The sequence below is a fragment of the Vipera berus genome (assembly GCF_964194415.1).
Source record: "Vipera berus genome assembly, chromosome: 4".
Taxonomy (NCBI): Eukaryota; Metazoa; Chordata; class Lepidosauria; order Squamata; family Viperidae; genus Vipera; species Vipera berus.
Window position 1 is genome coordinate 68,112,009 of NC_138206.1, and position 21,595 is coordinate 68,133,603.

General features: G+C 34.4%; 2 protein-coding genes across 5 annotated transcripts in view; one reads left to right on the forward strand and one right to left on the reverse strand.

Moving 5' to 3' along the window:
- Nucleotides 1-269: 269 nt before the first annotated feature.
- Nucleotides 270-3,459, forward strand: KLHL34 (kelch like family member 34). Its single transcript, XM_081326813.1, has one exon. The coding sequence runs from the start codon at nt 676-678 to the stop codon at nt 2,446-2,448; it is 1,773 nt and encodes a 590-aa protein (XP_081182939.1). The 5' UTR covers nt 270-675; the 3' UTR covers nt 2,449-3,459.
- Nucleotides 3,460-7,288: 3,829 nt separating this feature from the next.
- The window catches only part of CNKSR2 (connector enhancer of kinase suppressor of Ras 2), a gene marked incomplete at both ends in the record, with an annotated part of 208,891 nt that continues 194,584 nt past the window's right edge, over nt 7,289-21,595 (reverse strand). For all 4 annotated transcript variants that reach the window (XM_081326802.1, XM_081326801.1, XM_081326800.1 and 1 more), the window contains 2 exons: nt 7,289-7,504; nt 7,876-8,072. In XM_081326802.1, coding sequence (XP_081182928.1) covers nt 7,289-7,504; nt 7,876-8,072 — 413 coding nt within the window. The remainder of the gene's footprint in view (nt 7,505-7,875; nt 8,073-21,595) is intronic.

Here is a 21,595-nt window from a genome sequence, read left to right on the forward strand (position 1 = left end):
AAGGGCTCTAAAATGTATGACAAATTAAACCTCTGAGTAATCATAGTATTTTGTTATCTTTCCACTCTGGGTTAAAGGTTTACATGTTCACAAAGTCTTCCTGCTCTTAACGGTAGGTGCCGATTTGATTTTCAGTGGAGACTTCCTTCGAGCAAGATCACCATACTTGGCTTGTTGCCCCATGGGAATAAGATCTAAAGTTGTCTAAGAGGGAAATACAGAGCTCAGGCAAAAGCCACAGCAAAACATAACTCTTCCTACTTTCAGATGCTTCCTGATGCATCGGCAAGCCCAGAAGTTTTATTTAATCATCGATAAGAGAAAGAAAAGACTGGAGAAATATCTGAGCTGATGAGAAATGTCACTTAACGCCATCTAAATCTCAAATTGGTCATCTGAGACTGGCCTAATAAGAACTCTCACATTTTGAGGACCAACTCTCTTTTAACAGGAAATAGAGGTGAGAGAAATACATATTGAAAGATGAGACTAGAATCAGCTTTATGAATGAATGCATGAAATAACAGATGCTGAATTGGAGAGGAATGTAAAATTAGTATGTGAGCTGTCTGTCATCGGGGGAAGAGGATTTTTTCTTTTCAAACCTGAACTTTGCACATTTACCCCCTTCTCTCATCAGTGGCAAAGAGCTTTGGGAGCATTTTGTGCTGCACAATGACTTATTTCTTGTCTTATTGCAAAAGACACTGTAGTTCCGTATTGTCTCAATACCAAACTCTCCGAAAGGAAGGCTTGCTCTGTGACATTCTGTTAAAAGTAAAAGAAAATGAGTTTCCTGCACACAAGTCTTTGTTAGCCTGTTCCAGTGATTACTTCAAGGCCATGTTCAAGAATTATACCAAAGAATCAAAGGCTGCTGTTGTTCATCTGCAAGTCGTCTCGGTGACTGGATTGCAACATGTTCTGGATTTCATTTATACATCCTGGCTGCCTTTGTCTTTTACCACTGTGGAAGATACCTTAGAAGCTGCCACCTACTTACAAGTACCTGAGGCAATCTGTTTATGCAGCCAATATTTGGCTAACAATCTCAATCTGGAGAACTGCTGTTTTTCAGCCAATATTGCGACAAAATTTTATCTTCCAGATGTTGTATCTGCAGCAGAAAAATATCTTATTATTAATCTCTGGAAACTACTAGACCAGGATTTTGCAGGTCTGCTGGAACTGAATTTCCAGTCTTTGAAAGCAGTAGTAGAATCTCCTGATATAATTATGGTGAGAGAACTTAATTTGTTAGATCTATTATTAAAGTGGTTAGCATATGATAAATTGAGGCTCATCCACATTACTAATCTTTTGGAACACGTAAGATACAGTCTCATTCCTGTGAAAGATCTGAGAAATATCTACACTCAGTCAGAAGTGCTTCTAACAACTCCTGTAAAATGTTTAATTAGAAAAGCAATAAACTATCATTCACTTATTTATAAACAGCCTATCTTGCAGGATAAATACAGCACTTTGAGAAACCAGAAAATATGGATTATCCTGCTTGGAGGTATGATTGCACATGAAGGGCTTGTCACAGAAGTGATGGCTTTTGATGTTTACAATCACAAGTGGCAAAATTTAACACAGTTACCAGATAGGATACAAAATCATTGTGTATGTACTATTGGAAACTTTCTATATGTGCTTGGTGGAGAAATCGAAGATATGCAAAGTGATCCAAAAAGTCCTATCTTGAAAGTTACAAATAAAGTCCATCGCTATGACCCAAGATTTAATAAATGGATACAAATTACTGGGATGCTGGAAAAAAGGTGTCAATTTTCTTGCTGTATCTTAGAAAATGCAATCATTGCAATTGGTGGACAAAGTGAAGATAAAAAATTGCATTCATCTGTTGAACTCTATGACATTAGCAAAGACAGGTGGACAAAGCTTCATGATTTGCCATGCAAAGTACATGGCCATGCTGGTACGGTTTGTAAGAACACTATTTATATATCAGGTGGCAAATACATGGGTCAAAGTAACACAAGTAAAGATATGTATGCTTTGAGTAATTTTGAAGGGGAATGGAGAAAACAAGCTCCAATGAGCATTGCTCGTTTTGGGCATCAGATGACCACAATCCGAGATTCAGTTTTTACATTTTTAGGTTTTTATGAGCCATTCTCTGAGATTGAAAAATATGACCCTGACCAGAATCAATGGACCCGTTTAAGGCCATTGGTATATGATCGATATAGTTATGGTTTAGCACTAGTGGAGGAAACAGCCATTCTTATTGGAGGGAAGAAATGGCAAGACTCTCAGGAGATTCCAACTCAGAATGTTGTAGGTTATGATATTGATAATGACTGTTGGGAAGAAATCTGCAAATCTCCTTTACCTTGGTATGGATTGCAGTGCGGAGTGCTAGAACTTTCTGAATTAGTAGAAGGTAAAGACATTCAGCAGCAAGAGACCAAATGTTGAGGTTTCCTAGTCATTGAACTAGGGAAACAAGGATAATAGAAGGATACAACATGGATTATTAGGGATTAAACAATTATTACACACAAACACACTACAATCTATATGGTTAAACATAGGTATGTTAATGATTAAAACAGCAAATTAGCATGTATGAAATTGTATTTTTATTGCTAATAGGGAGTGGATGAATCTAAGAAATGCAATGTTAAGATTTTCACTATGCTGTAATAGGAGTGACCTGAAATAGGGACAATGTTTTATGAAAAACAAGATGCATACTTCTAATTTTGCATTTTTGTGTGGTCCACATTTGTTTAACAATGCTGGTTAATTCATAGGAATATCATCTTTATTTAACCAGGAAATGAACAAATAATTAAATATGATTGTAACAGCTGTCATGATATCAGGCATTCTTAATTGTCTTCTTATTCTATTTAAAGGTACAGTTATTCTTTTTCTGATTTGCCAACTGTACTTACTACAATCTAGTTTTATCAAATGGCCACATAACATGTTCCCATGCCTATATAATTCATTATTTACATACATAAATAGGCTGATCATCTCAGGAAAAAGCCATTTTTCAACTATTATTGAAATGCTAGGTGGAATTACTTTGGAAAATGTAATTATAAACATCATGTGAAAAAAATTTCACTCCCAAATATTCACTTGTGCCCTCCATTGTTTCCATTTGGTAAAATTTATGGAGCAGGAAAAAGCGACAACTGCAAATAATTGTAAAAATGTTGTTTGTTAAGCAAGGCAATATACGTAAATGTATACACAGTAGTTTCTGGAGGTTTAACTCTTGTATAGCTATGTTCTGTGTCCTATTGGATCATGCGGTTGAGAAAATATTTGTTACATACACATTAATAAAAGCTGCCTATGTATATATTATATATGATTCACTTTTGACTGCAAAGGGCATAAATAGCCACCTCCTCTGTTACTCCTCTGGAGTAGAATTGTATGTTTTACACTTCTCTGTATGCCAGTGTGAAATCCGGGAATAAATGAAGTTTATATTCAGTTCAAAGCTTGGTGCATTAAAGGAAATCCATGTTAATCTGTTAGTTCACCTAATACAATGTGTAGCAATGTAGCTTTTGTTAAAGTATAAAAGCCTTATTTCAAGTTAGACAAATCATATAAAACGTAGTTGAATTTTGCCCCTGAAAGTCATAAAACTGTCTTTGCTAAGGTACCATGTAGGCAGAATAACTGTTGCATAGCAACAGGCTGACATATACACTGCCTGATGCACTGCATTATCTCCCATTTTCCTACATGATGTGCATTTGAAATGTTAACCTACATCTATAGCTGTCTGAAGATGTGGCTGGTCACACTTTCCCAAATTATACATATACTCGGAGAAGCCGTGAACATTTTCAGCTTCTCAACAGACTTATCAAGAACCCAAGTACAGATTCTTACAATACCAATACAATAATAGGTATAAATAAGTATTCACATGTAGCTTTCAAGTTACTTCCCAAACAAATACATTTTCTGCATCAAAGAAACATAGAACTGAAGATATAGAATTATGCCCACTACTTTCTTTATTATACTCAGTCATTTGTAACTGCAGGTCACTCTATTTGTAATAAATATTGTGATAAAAATAATTAATAAATATTAATCACAAACATATTTATAATATATGTCTTGGCAAAAGCTTTCAGTGTACCACATAAAATGTATGGTAAAAATAGCAATATCTGTTTTCTAACTTGATTCCTCATCTATGTGGAAGTTATGTAGCAACACATAAAAATTAGGCATTGAGACATTACAAGAAAAGCCCAGCAAGAGTTTAGAATAAACATTGTAAACAGAATTAGAGATCAAGCATTTTTATGTGAGAAATATACAAAATACCACAAAGTATAACAAATCATGCAATCAATAACTGTTTATACAAACATATTCTTCTAAGTGATATAAATGGATCACTGGATCTGGAATTTTATACAATCTCAATGCATGGTTTTCATTCTGAATTCAACTGAATAGATATGAACTTAAATGAGCTGAAAAAGGCCACTCTCCTGAACAATTGTGCAAAGTTTGCAAAATGTTTGCAATTCAAAATGCCTTTGAAAAGAAACAAACAACACTGCTCTTTATGTTGGTCCCAAGACCAGAGTGTAATAGTGCTTTTAATTTTTTTAAAAATACATTCACTGAGCTGAACAGGCAAAAGCTGGAAGCAAGTCGAGAAAGAAAAGTACATTATCTTTTTTCTTTTTAAAGGAAAGACTAAGCTTACAAGCTTACAAGCTTGTATTTCAGTTCCTCACATGTGCAGAAAAGCATCAAAAAGCCACATGGACATTTTTGCCAGGATAAAATTCAAAGTGCTGATAAAGGCAAAAATATACAAGTTGCCTTTTGCATCCTTAGCCAAACACAAACTGATTTTCTCAAAAACATTTGGACTTTTGTGATACTTTACAATGCTATATTGGCTATATTATAGAAAGAATAATTTTGTGATATGCATGTCCTGCAGAATGCAGTCATCACAACCATATGGTTTTTCATAAAGCTAAACAAACAATTAGGATGGGGTAAAGAAACGTCATGACTCCTTTTTTCTTTTTTCCAACTGGACACTGTAATTGCCGTTCAGCCATGTGTTCTGTAAGCATCATTTTTCATCTCACATGATAAATAGACAGACAGAAAGGCATTTTCCCTTAACAAAAAAAATCAAACCAGCTGTTACAATTTATTATTATTCACTGGATGAATTTCACTGCTCTCCTTCTTCTTCTCCCTCCGTTGCATTTCTTATTGCTCTCTAAAAGCACTTATGAATGCAAAATCCCAGTCAGCTTTGTCTTAAAACACAAAATAATAGAGAAAGCTCTTGTCAATTTTTTGCCTTCCCCCCACCTTTACTCTGGGAGAAGGTCAGTGCTTAAGCAAGGATGGTGTGTCCATTCGCATAAACAGGGTATAAAACACACTGGAATTGAGTGCTTTCTCCTTTCACTTTTTTCACTTTCACTTTACAATTTCAGGGCAAAATGTTCCCTTTGTTTTCTGTCTTAAAAGTAATTGAATGTGCTACAGTCCCAATTCTAGAGCAAAGGCAGGAATAATTATGGCAGAGAAGTGATTAAGAAAGGGGGAAGGGGATTAAACACTATGTGTTAGTTCACACTCAAAAGGTATTTGCTACACCTATGCTGGAAACTCAAGGAAGAACTGTAAATTAATATTTTTTAAAAACAAATTCATGACATCATGAACAAATGGGCATACAAAAAATTAAAGTAAATAGTGAACTTGATCAGATTTTTTTATTCTTTTTCTTTTCTCTGCACCTTTAGTATCTTGATCATTTTTTCATGGCACCTCCCAGCCCAAGAATATCTAACAATTCCATTTAGTAGGTAATTAGAGCCAAATATAAAGAATCTCATGATGCCCTAGTGACTTTTGCTATGGTGGCCTGTTCGGAAAGCACAGGAGTAAACACATAAAATTACTAGCAATTGAGTTAGTAATAAATTATATTCCAGTGATTTTAGGTCCACATTAAGGGTTGACCTAAATTATCCTTCACACACTTAGGAATGGAAAAGAGTTAGAGCTCAAGAACAACTAGATAATATTTCACTATGAATGTTCAGAAGTTCTTCAATCTTATATGCCAGATAATTTGCTATAGATTGATTTAGATTTAATTGTTCTAAAAATAACAATTTAAAATATTTAAAATGATTCCTGAGGTTAGTTTAACATCTAGAACACTGATTTTATTGTGAATATGTCTTTTGAAACTGTTATGCAGAATTAAGTATAACTTTTCCCAAAACATGGAATGTCTAGTAGATTAGTAAATAAAGGCCTTGTTAATAGTCAGCTTTTGAAGTCTTTTCAAAATTTAAAACATGGTTTCAGATGTCATAACACTGAGGTTTTTAAAGACCAATTAATGAATGGGATACTTTGGTTGGTAAATCAACATTTTTTCCCAGTATAATAGCTTTAAAAATCACCCAAGGGACAATGATAGATGTCATTCATAGTGCTCTGAAGATCTGTGTTAAAATCAAAACAAAGTGAGCCCTTTATCATTATTAATCTATGTTACAGATTGTCTGCTAATCAACCCCCTAAAAACCTGGAAAAATGATATTTTTTAATATTCAAGCTTATGAAAGTACATTTTTCTTATTCCCTGATCTTTTCCCTTAAATGCAGTCATAATCACAGCATTATGCTTCTTCTGTAATTTATGAAAATATCTAAAATATCCCACTAAATATAAAAGTTTGATTGTCACACTGGCTAAAACAAAGGCTGCACTTTGAAAATGTAACACATTACAACAATTACATATTATTAAAACAGGAAATATAAGTAACCTTCAGTAGTTAAACACTGCTCTTTATGCCAACTTTTTCTTGAGAAATCAAAATCAATCCTTCAAAACATATACTCATATAGACAATGGACTTGATCCAAAGAAGCAACTTGAGAGATTCTGTTCCATTTAAAAAGTAAACTGACTTTTCAGCAGTGAAGATTGTGTCAGCACCAGCATCAAACAAAATACTTATCATTCTATTCCACCAATGCACACTCCTTTGGATCATAGCCAGCATTTGTAAACATAAACATAAACTGAGCATCAGCAGCATAAAAAGGATATAAGTTTTTATTCACACAATGACCATTAAATTGTACTTTAGTCATGTCATAAACATTAAAATAGATATCCTGCAACGTGATACAAAAGCTACTCTTTGAGTAAAAGTCTGGAGTGTCAAAGAAGGTTGAAAACAAAAGATTAAGATGTTTAAAATTATTATTATACATGTGTTTCAATATAGGAATGGGTGTGTGCTAAAGAACCTAGAAGCACATCCGCATCATCAGAGTCATTTACTGGATCCTCTGCGGCATTGTTCTGAGAACTGTCTAGGAAGAGATCAAGGTACATTTGTTTCCAGTCTTGAAAGTCTTTAGATGTCAAATCTGGATTTTCTAGAACCTTATCTATCATAGCTACTTCTTCTTCTCTGGCCTTGAAGAAACAAAAAAGAAAAAATGAGGAAAAAACCCACACACCTCTGAATATTTAGGACATAGGTTTCCTTAGAAACTTAATCCTATGGCCATACTAACTGAGAAATAATTGACTCTGGTGGAAGGTTTTAATCATTGCTTTATATTTAAGAATTTTCTAGTTCTATGTCTTACAAATAAATAAGTTATATTAACAGTACATTTGTTTCATTTTGGGTCTTCTAACTTTAATTGGTGTGTATATTAAAGAAACAGAGAAAATGTCAATCAAAATAACACAAAAACATTCTGTGGCTTCAGAAGTAAGTTACCAGTGATAACCACTTGTTGGCCATGCATTTACACAGGAAAATGTCTTTTTCATCTTACCTTTAAAGTGCTTTTCAGAATTCGCAATTGGTGCAATTTTTCATTGATTATTGGGTCACAGCATCTTTTAATGAAAGATTTCTTGTATTCCATTTTAGTAGAAATTTGCCGATCTCCTAGAGGGGACAAACTAGCTAGTTCCAAAGATCGGTACAAATCTTGCAATGAATCTGCAGGTTTGTCTTCTAAAATTTCAGCTGTAAGACATGAAAAAAATAAACTCCATAGCTTTCAGATATCCATCTAAATCACAGTTTTAATTATGCCAGCATCGCTAGGTGAAATGCTATCTTAGCAATTCAAATATACAAAATATTGCTTTGAAACCATTTCCTTATGAGAAAAATAAATTATGCTTAGATTTCATCATAGGGTATTCATAATGAAGTGCAGAAATTCATTTTGTACAGAAGAATGTAGTATGTATAGTATTGTATTATATTCAGCAAAAAAATGCTCACATGATTTCATCAAATTGATGCTAGGTTGCAAACTAATTTGTTCAATTTAAACCAATCACAATGGTTTGCCTGGATAGAGCTTGAAACATTTACTCCATTTTAGGATATCATGAAGGAAAAAAACCTATCAATTCTTAAAATTTTAGGAAACAATGTTAAGGTGTAATCCATACAGTTCTACGGTGCATTCAGTGGGGCTCTTATTAGTCAACTTAGTCAAGTTTTCAGTATGAATGAGGGCACGTACAGTGCTCTTCTATATGCTGAAAAAGAAGTGTTGTGTATTGAACTCTAAATATTTGTTTTATAATTAGAACCATCCACAGATAATAGACGCCACAAAAATGGAATCTTAAGGGATTTTTTTCCCCACTACGCTAGGCAAAATGTATATAAAGTTTATAAACAGAAAATATAGTTTGTCAAGATTTTATTTCTAATCTTGTACACTTTAAGACATCAAGGACAAAAAAATGAAAACAAAAAACAACCCCTCTTTTAATATTAAAAAATGGGCAACTGAACCTTTTATATTTCATTAATCTCATGGCATTGAAACTATATAAGAGTCCAAAATGCTGATACTCTAGACATATTCCACCTCCCTTAAAAATCTATATCCAATACTATAGCCATCTTTTTTCAGCCTGGTGCCCATCAGCATATTGGGTACAATGCTGTCATCAGAAATCATCATGACTTGGATGAATTGGAGGGTAAAACATCTGGAAAGCACATTGTCACTCTTATTTTAAGAAATTATTTTCCAAACCCTAAATTCTAGTGGGAGCAATGGGGAAAGGAAAAATAATAATAGAAAATAGTCATTTATTTATTATTTTTCCACTATTATTTTAAATAGTCAAAACTCTGCAATGGCATTACATTATTTTTAATTAACTTGAAAAGCTCTTATGCTAGAATTTCATTGCCTTCCTTTTTGTCCATGGATAAATATTTTTATCACCAAGTAAACTTTCATCTTTCTTTCTCTATTTAATTGAATATTTCCTCAGACCATTTTCTATTAATCTTGTGACTTTCTGGTTTCCTATCAAAGCATACTCTCTGTTCAGTTTTGGGAAGGATAATACTCATGCAGTGTAGATGTTTCCCATTTAAATCAGCTTTTCAGACAATATAGCATTCTATTTTGTTACTATGATAATACAATGAAATATTGCAATACAGTGCTTTTTGCGCTATTAACATTTCATTAAAAATGTTCATAAAATATGCCTAAACTTTCAACAGTTATGTCACAAGGAAATTAGATGGCTGTATTCAAATTAGTATTAATCTATAAGTCTTGCTTCTATATAGCTCATAAAGACAACATTGTCTAGCATTCTTACATTTCTGCAAAACAACTTAGGGCATAAGGGTATTTTTAACTCATTACATTTCTCGAGCTTTAAAGCATTACAGAACTATCTATAAATAATAACTAATGCCTGTGTAGAAAGGTTTCAAGGACTTTTCCTTCAGTAGATGTATTTAACAAAATCACACATGAATACATAATTTCAGTATCATGAATATTCTTCTAAATGTTTGCTATTGTTTCAATAGTAAACATGACACTTTTTTAAACAAGTGTTTACACCTTATTCACAAATAAAACTATGCTAAATAGAATCAGAGAAGTCTCACTTGCTACATATCCATTGCAATTATTTCTCCCCTCTACCTTTTTGAAAAACTATGTGGATGTTGATTTAGGTATTAACACTATAGCTTATAGTAAATAACAGCAATAGACATAGTCTTCTTTAAATGACATGCTGCCAGTCTCCAAACTTTTCCCAGTCTGGTTTTAATTCATTTTTTTATTTCTTTATTTACCTGCCATCTCAGTTCAGACTTTGTATAGTCAGTAAGCTATTTGCACAAAAATGTTTTAAACAAATCAATATTCTACAAACTATAAAACAGCAGGAAACCCACATGCTAAAATTGTTGTAATAAACTGACCACACTATTGTAGTCCATACCATGTGTTTTCTATATGAAAAAAAGAAATAAAAATTAGTTATTAGTTAGATAGGCTTTGGGGTGACATTGGACAGGCAATTGGATACAGGAAACAGCTGTGTTTAGCCACTCAAATTACATCTCCTAGCAAAATTTAAAAAAACATTTATAATTTCCCATTGTAAAACTTACAAAATAATAATATAAATACTACTGTTTCTATCATATTTACAAAAATTTTGAAATCATTGATAGACTTAATGGATATAATCTAAATTATTTAAAAGATATAACTTTCAACTAAAATTGGACTTTTTTGGTCATAAACAAATATGAAATAAGAAATATTCCATATTCTCAAATTTGAGGATATAAATATATTGATTTAATATTAAATTGTAAATACCTGGCTACCTTACCCCTAGTACACAATCTTCAAAAATTACTTAGCTGAAGTTTCAAAGTAAATGACTTAAGGCTAGATTTGAGCAATGGTATTTTGTATTATGTTATGCAACATAAGTTTTTGATCACGTCAATACAGAGAAACAGCCAATGTTCTTACCTGAATTTCAAGATGCAGCCATTAACAAAAAGTGCAGAGAATAATATAATTTATATAAATACAATTTATATCAAATTTGCAGAAGACTAATATGTTTCTAAGGAATGTGCCCTAGACCTAGCACATTTGTCAAAGCCCTTTAAATAACATAAATAAATTTAAGGTCATGGAAGGATTGGGTGAGGAAGTTGTATTTTTAAAAAATCATCTTATGACCAAAGGACTCAAATGTGTATTATTTTAGTGAATCCCATTATATTTTGATAGCAGATTTCAGATTAATTGGCAGGATATTTTTTATTTCTGAGATCAGTTTTTTTAAAAATTGACTTTTTATGGTACATCATCCTAGATGCCTGATAGACAAAGGTGCAATGTATAATAAGTAAGATGGGTTTTTTTTTTATGAACGGTCACAGATTAAACTTAAATCACGGTTGCCTAAAACAAATATTCAGCTCAGAATAAACATTCATGTTCTTTTCTCAGATCAGAAATGCTACATCAGATGCTGTAATATAGTTTACATATTTGGACATTGCCTTTTGCTCTGCATGCAACATTTTTCCTTAATAGAACAGCTGATCTTAGCTTCAGTGAAGGGGAACTTATTTCCACTCACACATTCATTCACTCAATGAACCTGAGACATTTTCTTTATCAATATGGCAACTACATATATGATTCAAACGTGAATATTTCTCATTTCTCTAAGGTTAAAAAATCTGCTCATTAGTCTGCATACTTTTACTGAAGATTCGGAATAAACTAATACAAGCAATATGTAATTATATTCCATAAAAATGCTGAATGACTGAGCATACCTTTTTTTATTGTGTACCAACACAGGTCATATATTGCTTGTATACTACTAGCATGTAATTAGTTTTCTACAGCATGTTAGGCAGATGTTCCAGAAATACATACGTAAGCAACTTAACAGCATGCGTATTTTGCAAGTAGCTTAAATAATATGCCTAGACTCATATGTTGGGGACATAATTAACAAGAACAACAGATGATCACAATCAAAAGACAATAATCTTTCAAAACCCAAACTATACTTCCTTTGCTTTGGATCGATGAGTCCAAGAGCTTATTGCTTCCATAGAAATGACTGGGGCAACTTGTTGGAGATTCTATGTATAAACATTTTCCTAAGATTTTCCATGTCGAATAACAACCCAAAGACTTTCATCAAAGTTATACAGGAATTGTGCAAAAATACCTTGAGTAAATATATAGGTTAGGTTTTAAAAATCAGTTTCCTTTTAAAACTGGTATGAGAAGTACATCAAGAAAATTCTGAATCATTGTATGATACCCTGACTCATCCAAAAATACTTATTAATTTGTTTCCAAGATATAGTTATGAAATAATTTAAAATATATTTTCTCCTTTGTAAAAACTGTTTTATCTCCCAAATAGTATAATATAAATTTTGTTAGTGACAATACAGAGAAATTTGACAAACGTAAGAGAAATTTGACAAACGTAAGCGCATTTAATGTAACTGATTGCTCAATTTTGGAGGAAAAAAATGTCTGTTCTAAGATTTTAATACATTGTGATATCACTATGATGTCATTTCTGCTTTTGACACTGTAGCAAATAAACCCATCATTCAAAAGTAAAATGGCAATCTATGTATTTTAAGTTCTAATTTCAAATTTTACCCTTCCTAATCTTTTTTCCATTTCTATTCAATTACAAAATTTAATGATTGATCATAAAGTTCCATGTCATTTTACTGTTAAATTGTTCAAACTACAAAATCTTTATGCATTAAGCAGTGATTTATAGAATCCGAATAAGGTATTTCAGTGGAAATTTTATATAAAGAACTAACATTTGCTTTTGTTCAGCAAAAGGCAGCAATAAATTAGAACAGAAACTGGTTCCTTAGAGTATATGTTGAAGAAAAACTGTCAGTGTGCAACTTCATTCAATCAACAGTAGTCAATGAATAAATAATAATGGCAACTAATGAATTTCACATTCCAACTAAGACTAGAACTGGAAAAAATTGGTTTCCAGGGAAGTCTATTTTTACAAAAATGGGACCCAAAATGCTTAGCCTCAAATGTATCCTGTCTAAATGCGATCAATTTGTTCCTGTTTTAAATACCAAGTAATCATTTATTTTGATAAAATTATACATTAAATTTGTGCTCATAAAAACTAATAGAAGCTGATGTTTTTGTTTTTTTTTTAAAAAACAAACAAACCTAAAATCAGTCTAGTAATGTTGCATGTAAACTACAGGCATTGTAATACAGTTCCCACTGGTTCTTCTACAATATACAGTATTTTAAAATGCATATTAAACTGCTAGGATTTTCTTACATCTGTTAGGCAAATGTTGTATATGGATTCATTTATGAAAAGAAATTACAATTCACTATTGTATAGAAAGTGAAATATTATATAAATAACTATATATTTTATTGATATCAGCATAATGTAATACTGTACATGGACCTGACAGAAATAAAACATTTCAAAATACATTTTAGAATTCTCTGTCCATAGTATTATACAAAATATCAAGAATTAGCAACGACATTACAGAATACCTTCAGCCAAAAAGGAGAAAAAAAGAACATCCAATCACAGAGTTACAGGCAAACAATTAAACATAGGATATTGTGTAGAATAATGCTAGACCATTCTCCAGCCTCGTATCTTTCAGATGTGTTGAACTTCAATTTACATAATGTTTAGTCATTATGATACTTGGACAAACTGGCTAGGGATAATAAGAGTTTGAAATCCAATATATTTGGAGGAGGATAGATAGGGAATCTTTTGAGAAACACATCTTAAATCCTTAAACAGGGATTTAGATAAAAGCTTGTCTGCAAAACTGTCTCATACTATTTCTTGGCTAAATTAGAGAGTATTTCATACAGATGATGCAAAGTAGCACCACTTGCATTAAAGTTGTGCAGTATAAGGCGATACAAAATTATCTGCAGAGTTTGAAATATTTTATGGTGAACCTTCATAAATAGGAATTTGTGCATCATTTTTAAACTGATTCAGACTCTTAAATAACCTTGTTTGAAAGTAATAGTTAAGCAAGAAGTAACAGTGACAGGCCTGTTTATTTATGATCTACTCCAATCTTGAGTAATGTAAAGTTTTTAAACTGAAATGTGCGCATATATATCACTAGTATCTGCATATTTCCTTCCTCAAGCTCATCTGTTTCTCAATTTTGCTTTAAAAGAAAATCTATGAGAATACAGAGTACAGGAAAGAATCTTTTAGTAAACAAGTATGCAACTTTCTTTTCTTTCTTTCTTTCTTTCTTTCTTTCTTTCTTTCTTTCTTTCTTTCTTTCTTTCTTTCTTTCTTTCGTTCTTATCTTTGGAGCTTATCTTAGGTCTATTGCATGTATAACTTTAGATCAAATCTCAATGAAAATAAAAGCATTTGATTCCAAGAAAATACAGTAGAAACAGTGCACTTACAGCTGATTTTGACAGGATGCATTTAAATTAATATTATACAGCAATTATTTTCCTTTACTAATGTGGAAAAAATATTAGTGTTTTCCACTTTAGATAGAAGTCCATTTTCAAAAGAGGAGCTTAATCACATTTGATCCCTCTTCCCTTGAAGAATGCAGAACACACCGGGGTAACACCATTGTTCCTTTCCTCTAATTACTCTCTTTCCCCTTCTATTTTCCCCACACTGAAGGCTGAATTTTGTGCAACTATATTCCATGTAGCCTTGATCTGATATTGTGCCTAGTTCCTCTGTAGAAAGGATGCATTTTTGAAAATAAAATCAATACAACTGGTAATAGGTTTGCCCCTTTCCTGGAGGCCCCTTACCCAGGCATTTGGTTGTCTATATTTTAAAGTCAGTTTTTGCTTATAAACATCAAAGATATTCAAGAAGAATTGATTGGCTTCTTGAATGCAGGATACTAGAGGTTGCTTGCAAGAGGCTGAAGACGAATCTCTGTTGTGCCAATTCTCTCCGATCTAAATTCTCTAACCAACACTTTATCAATCTCTGTGTCCAATCGATCCAGTGCCAAAAGAAGTAGATCCAAGTTGGCATGGAGAGGTTCTATCAACTCTCGCAGAGCTTTAGCCTAATACAATAAAGCAGTGATACAATATGATGAAAGAATTGTGGTGGCCCGTTCTTATATCAGTATAGCATTATAATCATGCAATCCTGATTAAAAAAAAGAGAAAGGATATATGACAAGATTGTTCCACATGGTTTAGCTCCACAGAGTTCTTCTATATTAGCATGCAAACATACTTAAGTAATAAAATCATGGCATATTTTTAAAACAATTTAAAAAATTCTGTCACTAGAGGAAAAAATGCTAGCTAGATATAGATTTATATTTTCAATTTGCAATAACACTATTAAATCAACAACTAGCACCAAAGTAAAATAAGTAACAAATATATTATATATTTATACAAATATATTTACATATTTAATTTTAAATAAACTTAAATGTTAAGAATTGCCTATTGTATTTAACAAATACATTATGTCATATAACACTGATCAAAATAATAAAAAATAAAATATAAAGGGTAAGAATAAAGCTTTCTTTGAGTCAGTAAGGATTTTTGATGATCTCATGACATATCCATACTATTTTTAGCTGCAACATGGAAATGGTTTGCTACTGCCTCTTCTAGGATGTTTCTTCCAACTTTTAGTCTATCTTACATGGTGTACAGATAGTCCTTGACTTACAACCACAATTGAGCACAAAATTTCTGTTGTTAAGTGAGACATTTATTACATGAACTTTGCCACTTTTATGACTTTTCTTGCCACATTTGTTGATAAGTTAGTAACCCGGTTGTTAAATGAATTTGGCTTCTGCACTGACTTTGCTTGTCAAAAGGTTGCAAATGTGATCACATGACCTGGGGACACAGCAATGGTCATAAGTATGGATCAGTTGCCAAGCATCTGAACTTTGATCACATGATCATAGGTATGCTACAAAGGTTGTTACTGTGAAAAATAGTCATAAGTCACTTTTTTTCAGTGCCGTTGTATCTTTGAACCATCACTAAATGAACTGTTGTAAGTTGAGGACTACGTGTATCTGTTGTTTCCTGCTGATCTTTCATTCATGTACTAATCATGTCTGATCTTGTTAGATTTTCAAGATCACCTAACTGGGAACATGGAAAAGAAAAAATAATTCATATCTCAGCAGGACATTTAACAGAAACTCAAGGTATGGCTGATATATTAAAATATACAGTGAATGGGCATTAAAACTAATCTTCCATTCTACAAAATTGGAACAAAGGATTTGATTTCTATGTGAAAATAACAAAAAACAGGCAAATTGCTTTAAAATAAATGATCCATGGTTGTCTCATGAGGATGAGATAGAAAAAATGTAGTTGAAAAAACCATAGGAATCCTGCTTACTAAGAGAAGATTCTTATGCGAACTTTTACAGTAATTTCAGCATTAAATATTAAAGTTATGAGAGAAGAATAGAGAAAACAATTAGAACTAATCATCTTTTCTTGCAGCAAAGTATAGTTGGGAAGCAAGTATAATTATTACTGTATATTTAGATCAGAAGCCCCTTCATGGATTACTGCCTTGTCGTGGCGAAGGGGCTTGTGTAATGCAATGAAGCTATGAGCTATGCCGTGCAGGGCCACCCAAGATGGAAAGGTCATAGCAGAGAGTTCTGACAAAATGTGATCCACTGGAGAAGGAAATGGCAACCCACTCCAGTATCTTTGCCATGAAAACCCTATGGACAGTACAAAAAGGCAATACGATATGACGCTGGAAGATGAGCCCCTCAGGTCGGAAGGGGTCCAATATGCTACTGGGGAAGAGCAGAGGGCTAGTACTAGTAGCGCCAGAAAGAATGAAGCGAGTGGGCCAAAGCTGAAAGGACGCTGAGCTGTGGATGTGTCTGGTGGTGAAAGGAAAGTCGAATGCTGTAAAGATTTGTTCTCCATAGGAACCTGGAATGTAAGATCCATGAATCAAGGGAAGCTGGATGTGGTCAAACAAGAGATGACAAGACTGAACATCGACATCTTAGGTATCAGTGAACTAAAATGGACAGGAATGGGTGAATTTAATTCAGATGACCATCAGGTATACTACTGCGGGCAAGAATCCCTCAGAAGAAATGGAGTAGCCTTCATAGTCAATAAATGAGTAGGAAAAGCAATACTGGGATACAATCCTCCAAATGACAGAATGATCTCAGTTTGAATCCAAGGCAAACCATTCAATATCACAGTAGTCCAAGTCTATGCCCCAACCACCAGTGCTGAAGAGGATGATATTGACTGGTTCTATGAAGCCCTACAGCACCTTATAGAACTAACACCAAAAAATGATGTTTGGCCTTGGAGTACAAAATGAAGCAGGGCACAGGCTGATAGAATTTTGTCAAGAGAATACAGCTCTACACATGGACATCACCAGATGGTCAACACAGAAATCAGATTGACTATATGCTCTGCAGCCAAAGATGGAGAAGCTCTATACAATCAGTAAAAACAAGACCAGGAGCTGACTGTGGCTCAGACCATAAGCTTCTCATTGCAAAGTTTAGGCTTAAACTGATGAAAGTAGGGAAAAGCACTAGGCCACTCAGGTATGAATTAAATCATATCCCTGTTGAATATACAGTAGAGGTGACAGATTTAAGAAATTAGATCTGATAGAGTGCCTGAAGACCTATGGACAGAGGTGCGCAACACTGTACAACAGGTAGCAACCAAAACCATCCCAAAGAAAAAGAAATGCAAGAAAGAAAAATGGCTGTCTGAGGAAGCTTTGCAAATAGCTGAGGAAAGGAGGGAAGCGAAAGGCAAGGGAGAAAAAGAAAGATACACCCAATTGAATGCAGAACTCCAGAGAATAGCTAGAAGAGATAAGAATGCCTTCTTAAATGAACAGTGCAAAGAAATAAAAGAAAACAATAGAATAGGGAGGACCAGAGATCTTTTCAAGAAAATTGGAGAGATGAAGGGAACGTTTCATGCAAAAATGGGCATGATAAAGGACCAAAATGGCAGGGACCTAACAGAGGCAGAAGAGATGAAGAAGAGGTGGCAAAATTACACAGAAGAACTATACAAGAATGAGCTTAACGTCCCTGATAATCACAATGAGGTGGTCACTGACCTCGAGCCAGACATCCTAGAATGTGAAGTGAAGTGGGCCTTAGAAAAGCTGAGCAACAACAAAGCTAGTGGAGGTTACAGTATTCCAGCTGAGCTATTCAAAATCTTAAAAGACGATGCAGTAAAAGTGCTACACTCAATTTGCCAGCAAATTTGGAAAACTCAACAGTGGCCACAGGATTGGAAAAGATCAGTTTACATTCCAATTCCAAAGAAAGGCAGTGCCAAAGAATGTTCAAACTATCGCACCATTGCACTCATTTCTCATGCTAGTAAAGTTATGCTTAAAATCCTACAAGCTAGACTCCAGCAGTATGTGGATCGAGAACTACCAGAAGTACAGGCAGGATTTCGAAGATGCAGAGGAACTAGAGATCAAATTGCCAACATACGCTGGATCATGGAGAAAGCTAGAGAGTTCCAGAAAAACATCTACTTCTGCTTCATTGACTATGCTAAAGCCTTTGATTGTGTGGATCATAACAAACTGTGGCAAGTTCTTAAAGAGATGGGCGTACCAGACCATCTTATTTATCTCTTGAGAAACCTATATGTGGGCCAAGAAGCAACAGTGAAAACTGGACACGGAAGCACTGGTTGGTTCAAAATTGGGAAAGGAGTCCGGCAAGGCTGTATACTGTCACCCTGCCTTTTTAACTTATATGCAGAGCACATCATGAGAAAGGCAGGGCTAGATGAATCAAAAGTTGGAATTAAGATTGCCGGGAGAAATATCAACAATCTAAGATATGCAGATGATACCACTCTAATGGCAGAAAGTGAAGAAGAACTAAAGAGCCTCGTGTTGCAGGTGAAGAAGGAGAGTGCAAAACTTGGGTTGAAACTTAACATTAAGAAAACCAAGATCATGGCATCCGGCCCTCTCAATTCCTGGCAAATAGATGGGGAAGAAATGGAGGTAGTGACAGATTTTATTTTCCCGGGCTCCAAGATCACTGCAGATGGGAACTGTAGCCAAGAAATTAAAAGACGCTTGCTCCTCGGGAGGAAAGCCATGGCAAATCTAGACAGCACACTAAAAAGCAGAGACATCACCCTATTAACAAAAGTGTGTACAGTCAAGGCTATGGTCTTCCCAGTTGCAATGTATGGCAGTGAAAGTTGGACCATAAAAAAGACTGAGCGCCAAAGAATTGAGGCCTTTGAAATGCGGTGCTGGAGAAGACTACTGTGAGTACCTTGGACTGCAAGGCGATCAAACCGGTCAGTCCTAGAGGAGATCAACCCTGACTGCTCTTTAGAAGGCCAGATCCTGAAGCTAAAACTCAAATACTTTGGCCATCTAATGAGAAGGAAGGACTCACTGGAGAAGAGCCTAATGCTGGGAAAGGTGGAGGGCAATAGAAGAAGGGGACGACAGAGAATGAGGTGGCTGGATGGAGTCCCTGAAGCAGTAGGTGTGAGCTTAAATGGACTCCAGAAGATGGTAGAGGACAGGAAGGCCTGGAGGAATGTTGTCCATAGGGTTGCGATGGGTTGGACACGACTTCGCAGCTAACAACAACACAAGATTAGAAGCATTTTATATTAATTCAGCATACGTACCACAACAATGCCAGTTAGTAAATACGGTAGCATGAGGTCTCCAACGCTCAGGCCGCAGCCCACTACCAGGTCACAGCCTGTTCAAAACTCGGCCATGGGAGAAATGGGTGAACTTGCACGCGAGAAACTCCACTCATGCGAGCCGAGGGTGCTTGCGCTCATGCACGAAGTTCCATTCACATGTGCCCTCTGCTTGTGCGAATGGAGCTTTACATGCAAGCACAAGTGCCTGCTGCTTGCATGAGTGGAGCTTAGGCTGTGCTGCCAAGCTGGAAAGGCTGGGGACTGCAGTGGGAGAACAATAGTTAACAGAAAAAGGGTTCAATTTGTCAGGTAGTCATCATGAAATTACAAATTATAAAACTGGGTGATTTCTTTTCTTGGTGTAAAGAACTACAAAGAAATCTTTGTAAAGCAGAGCAAAAGTACAATCAAGCCATTTACTTCTAGCTCTCAATCACTAACTCTGAACATTTTTTTTGAGTTTACTAAGCTACCTTCATATTGCAATGTGTGCAACATTTTGAAGATAAATGTTCATTTCTTTCACTTTTTCATCTTTAAATTGACCAGGGATGTAAGGAATCCAGGCCAGAATCTATGAATTTCAAACCTTGTGAAGCAATACGTATTCTATGAGGATAGTTTAAGGATTTCTTTTAACTCACTTGGGAACAATAATCACTTCTACACCACATTCAGACTGCATACAAAAATAGTTTCAAGCAATAACAGTTTTTGCAATGATCTGAAAAAGAATTGAAATACTTGTTTTTTTATATCCATAAGTCAAAAGAAAAGAAGATCAGATAAATTAAAACTCCCTTCTTCAATGGTAATCTCAATTTAGCTAAAGAAAAGCTTGGTATTTGATTATCCCAAATAGATTTCTTATCAATTTAAAGGAAATGTATATTTAATTTTAACTCTAAGGACATAAATTAAATTAGGAATAATATCCATTTTACTAACATTAATTTTAGTCCGCAATCTAAAGGGAATTCTAACCCATCTATTTAAATTCAATCCAATCTTGCATAAACATTTTTGCATTTTTCAAAATGTTTTGGGGTATGTAAAGCCCCAGGTATTTATTTGATATGAACAGTGTGGATCAAGGTACAACTGGACTTTCTTTGTTTTCCTTGATGATGTTTTGCTTCTCATCCAAGAAGCTTCTTCAGTTTTCAGCTCAGCTTCTTGGATGAGAAGCAAAACGTCTTCAAGGAAAAAAAAGAAAGTCCAGTTGCCTCTTGAAAAAGCATCTTGGGGCCAAGGTCACCTAACTTTGTGTCCAAGGGGGATTAGAACTTATCATCTCTTAGTTTCTAACCTAATGCTTTAACAACTATACCAAACTGGCTTGCAGAGTACTGGAATAGAATTGCTAAAACTTCAACATATAACATATTTATAGAATCATAGATTTATAGGGTTGGAAAGGACCTTGGGTTTCTTCTAGTCCAGTCCTCTGATGTCCAATCTTTTCTTGGAGACCTCCAGCAATGAAGCACCCACAAGTCTGGAAGGCAAGCTGTTCATTGTTCTTACGGTCAGGAAATATCTCCTTACTTCTGGATTGGATCTCTCTTTAGCAAGTTCCCACCCTTTGCTTCTTGCTTTGCCCTCAGGTGCTCAGGTTGACTCCCTCCTCCCTATAACTGTCCCTCAAGTACCAGAAGACAGCTATCGCATCACCCACACGGAATCAGCATAGCACACAAGCAAACTAAAGCCCTTCAAAATATCCTAAGCAAACCAAAAGATCCAGCAACTCCAGAAGAAAAAACAGGAGTCATCTACAACATACGATGTAAAAACTGCAGCAACTACTATGTAGGACAAATAGGCAGAAGACTGGCAGAACGCATCCATAAACACCAACTGGCAATCAGAAGACATAATGAAAATTCTTTAATTTCACAACTTACAGACGTATTTAACCATAATTTCAATTGAGAAAATGTGACAATCCTAGACCAGG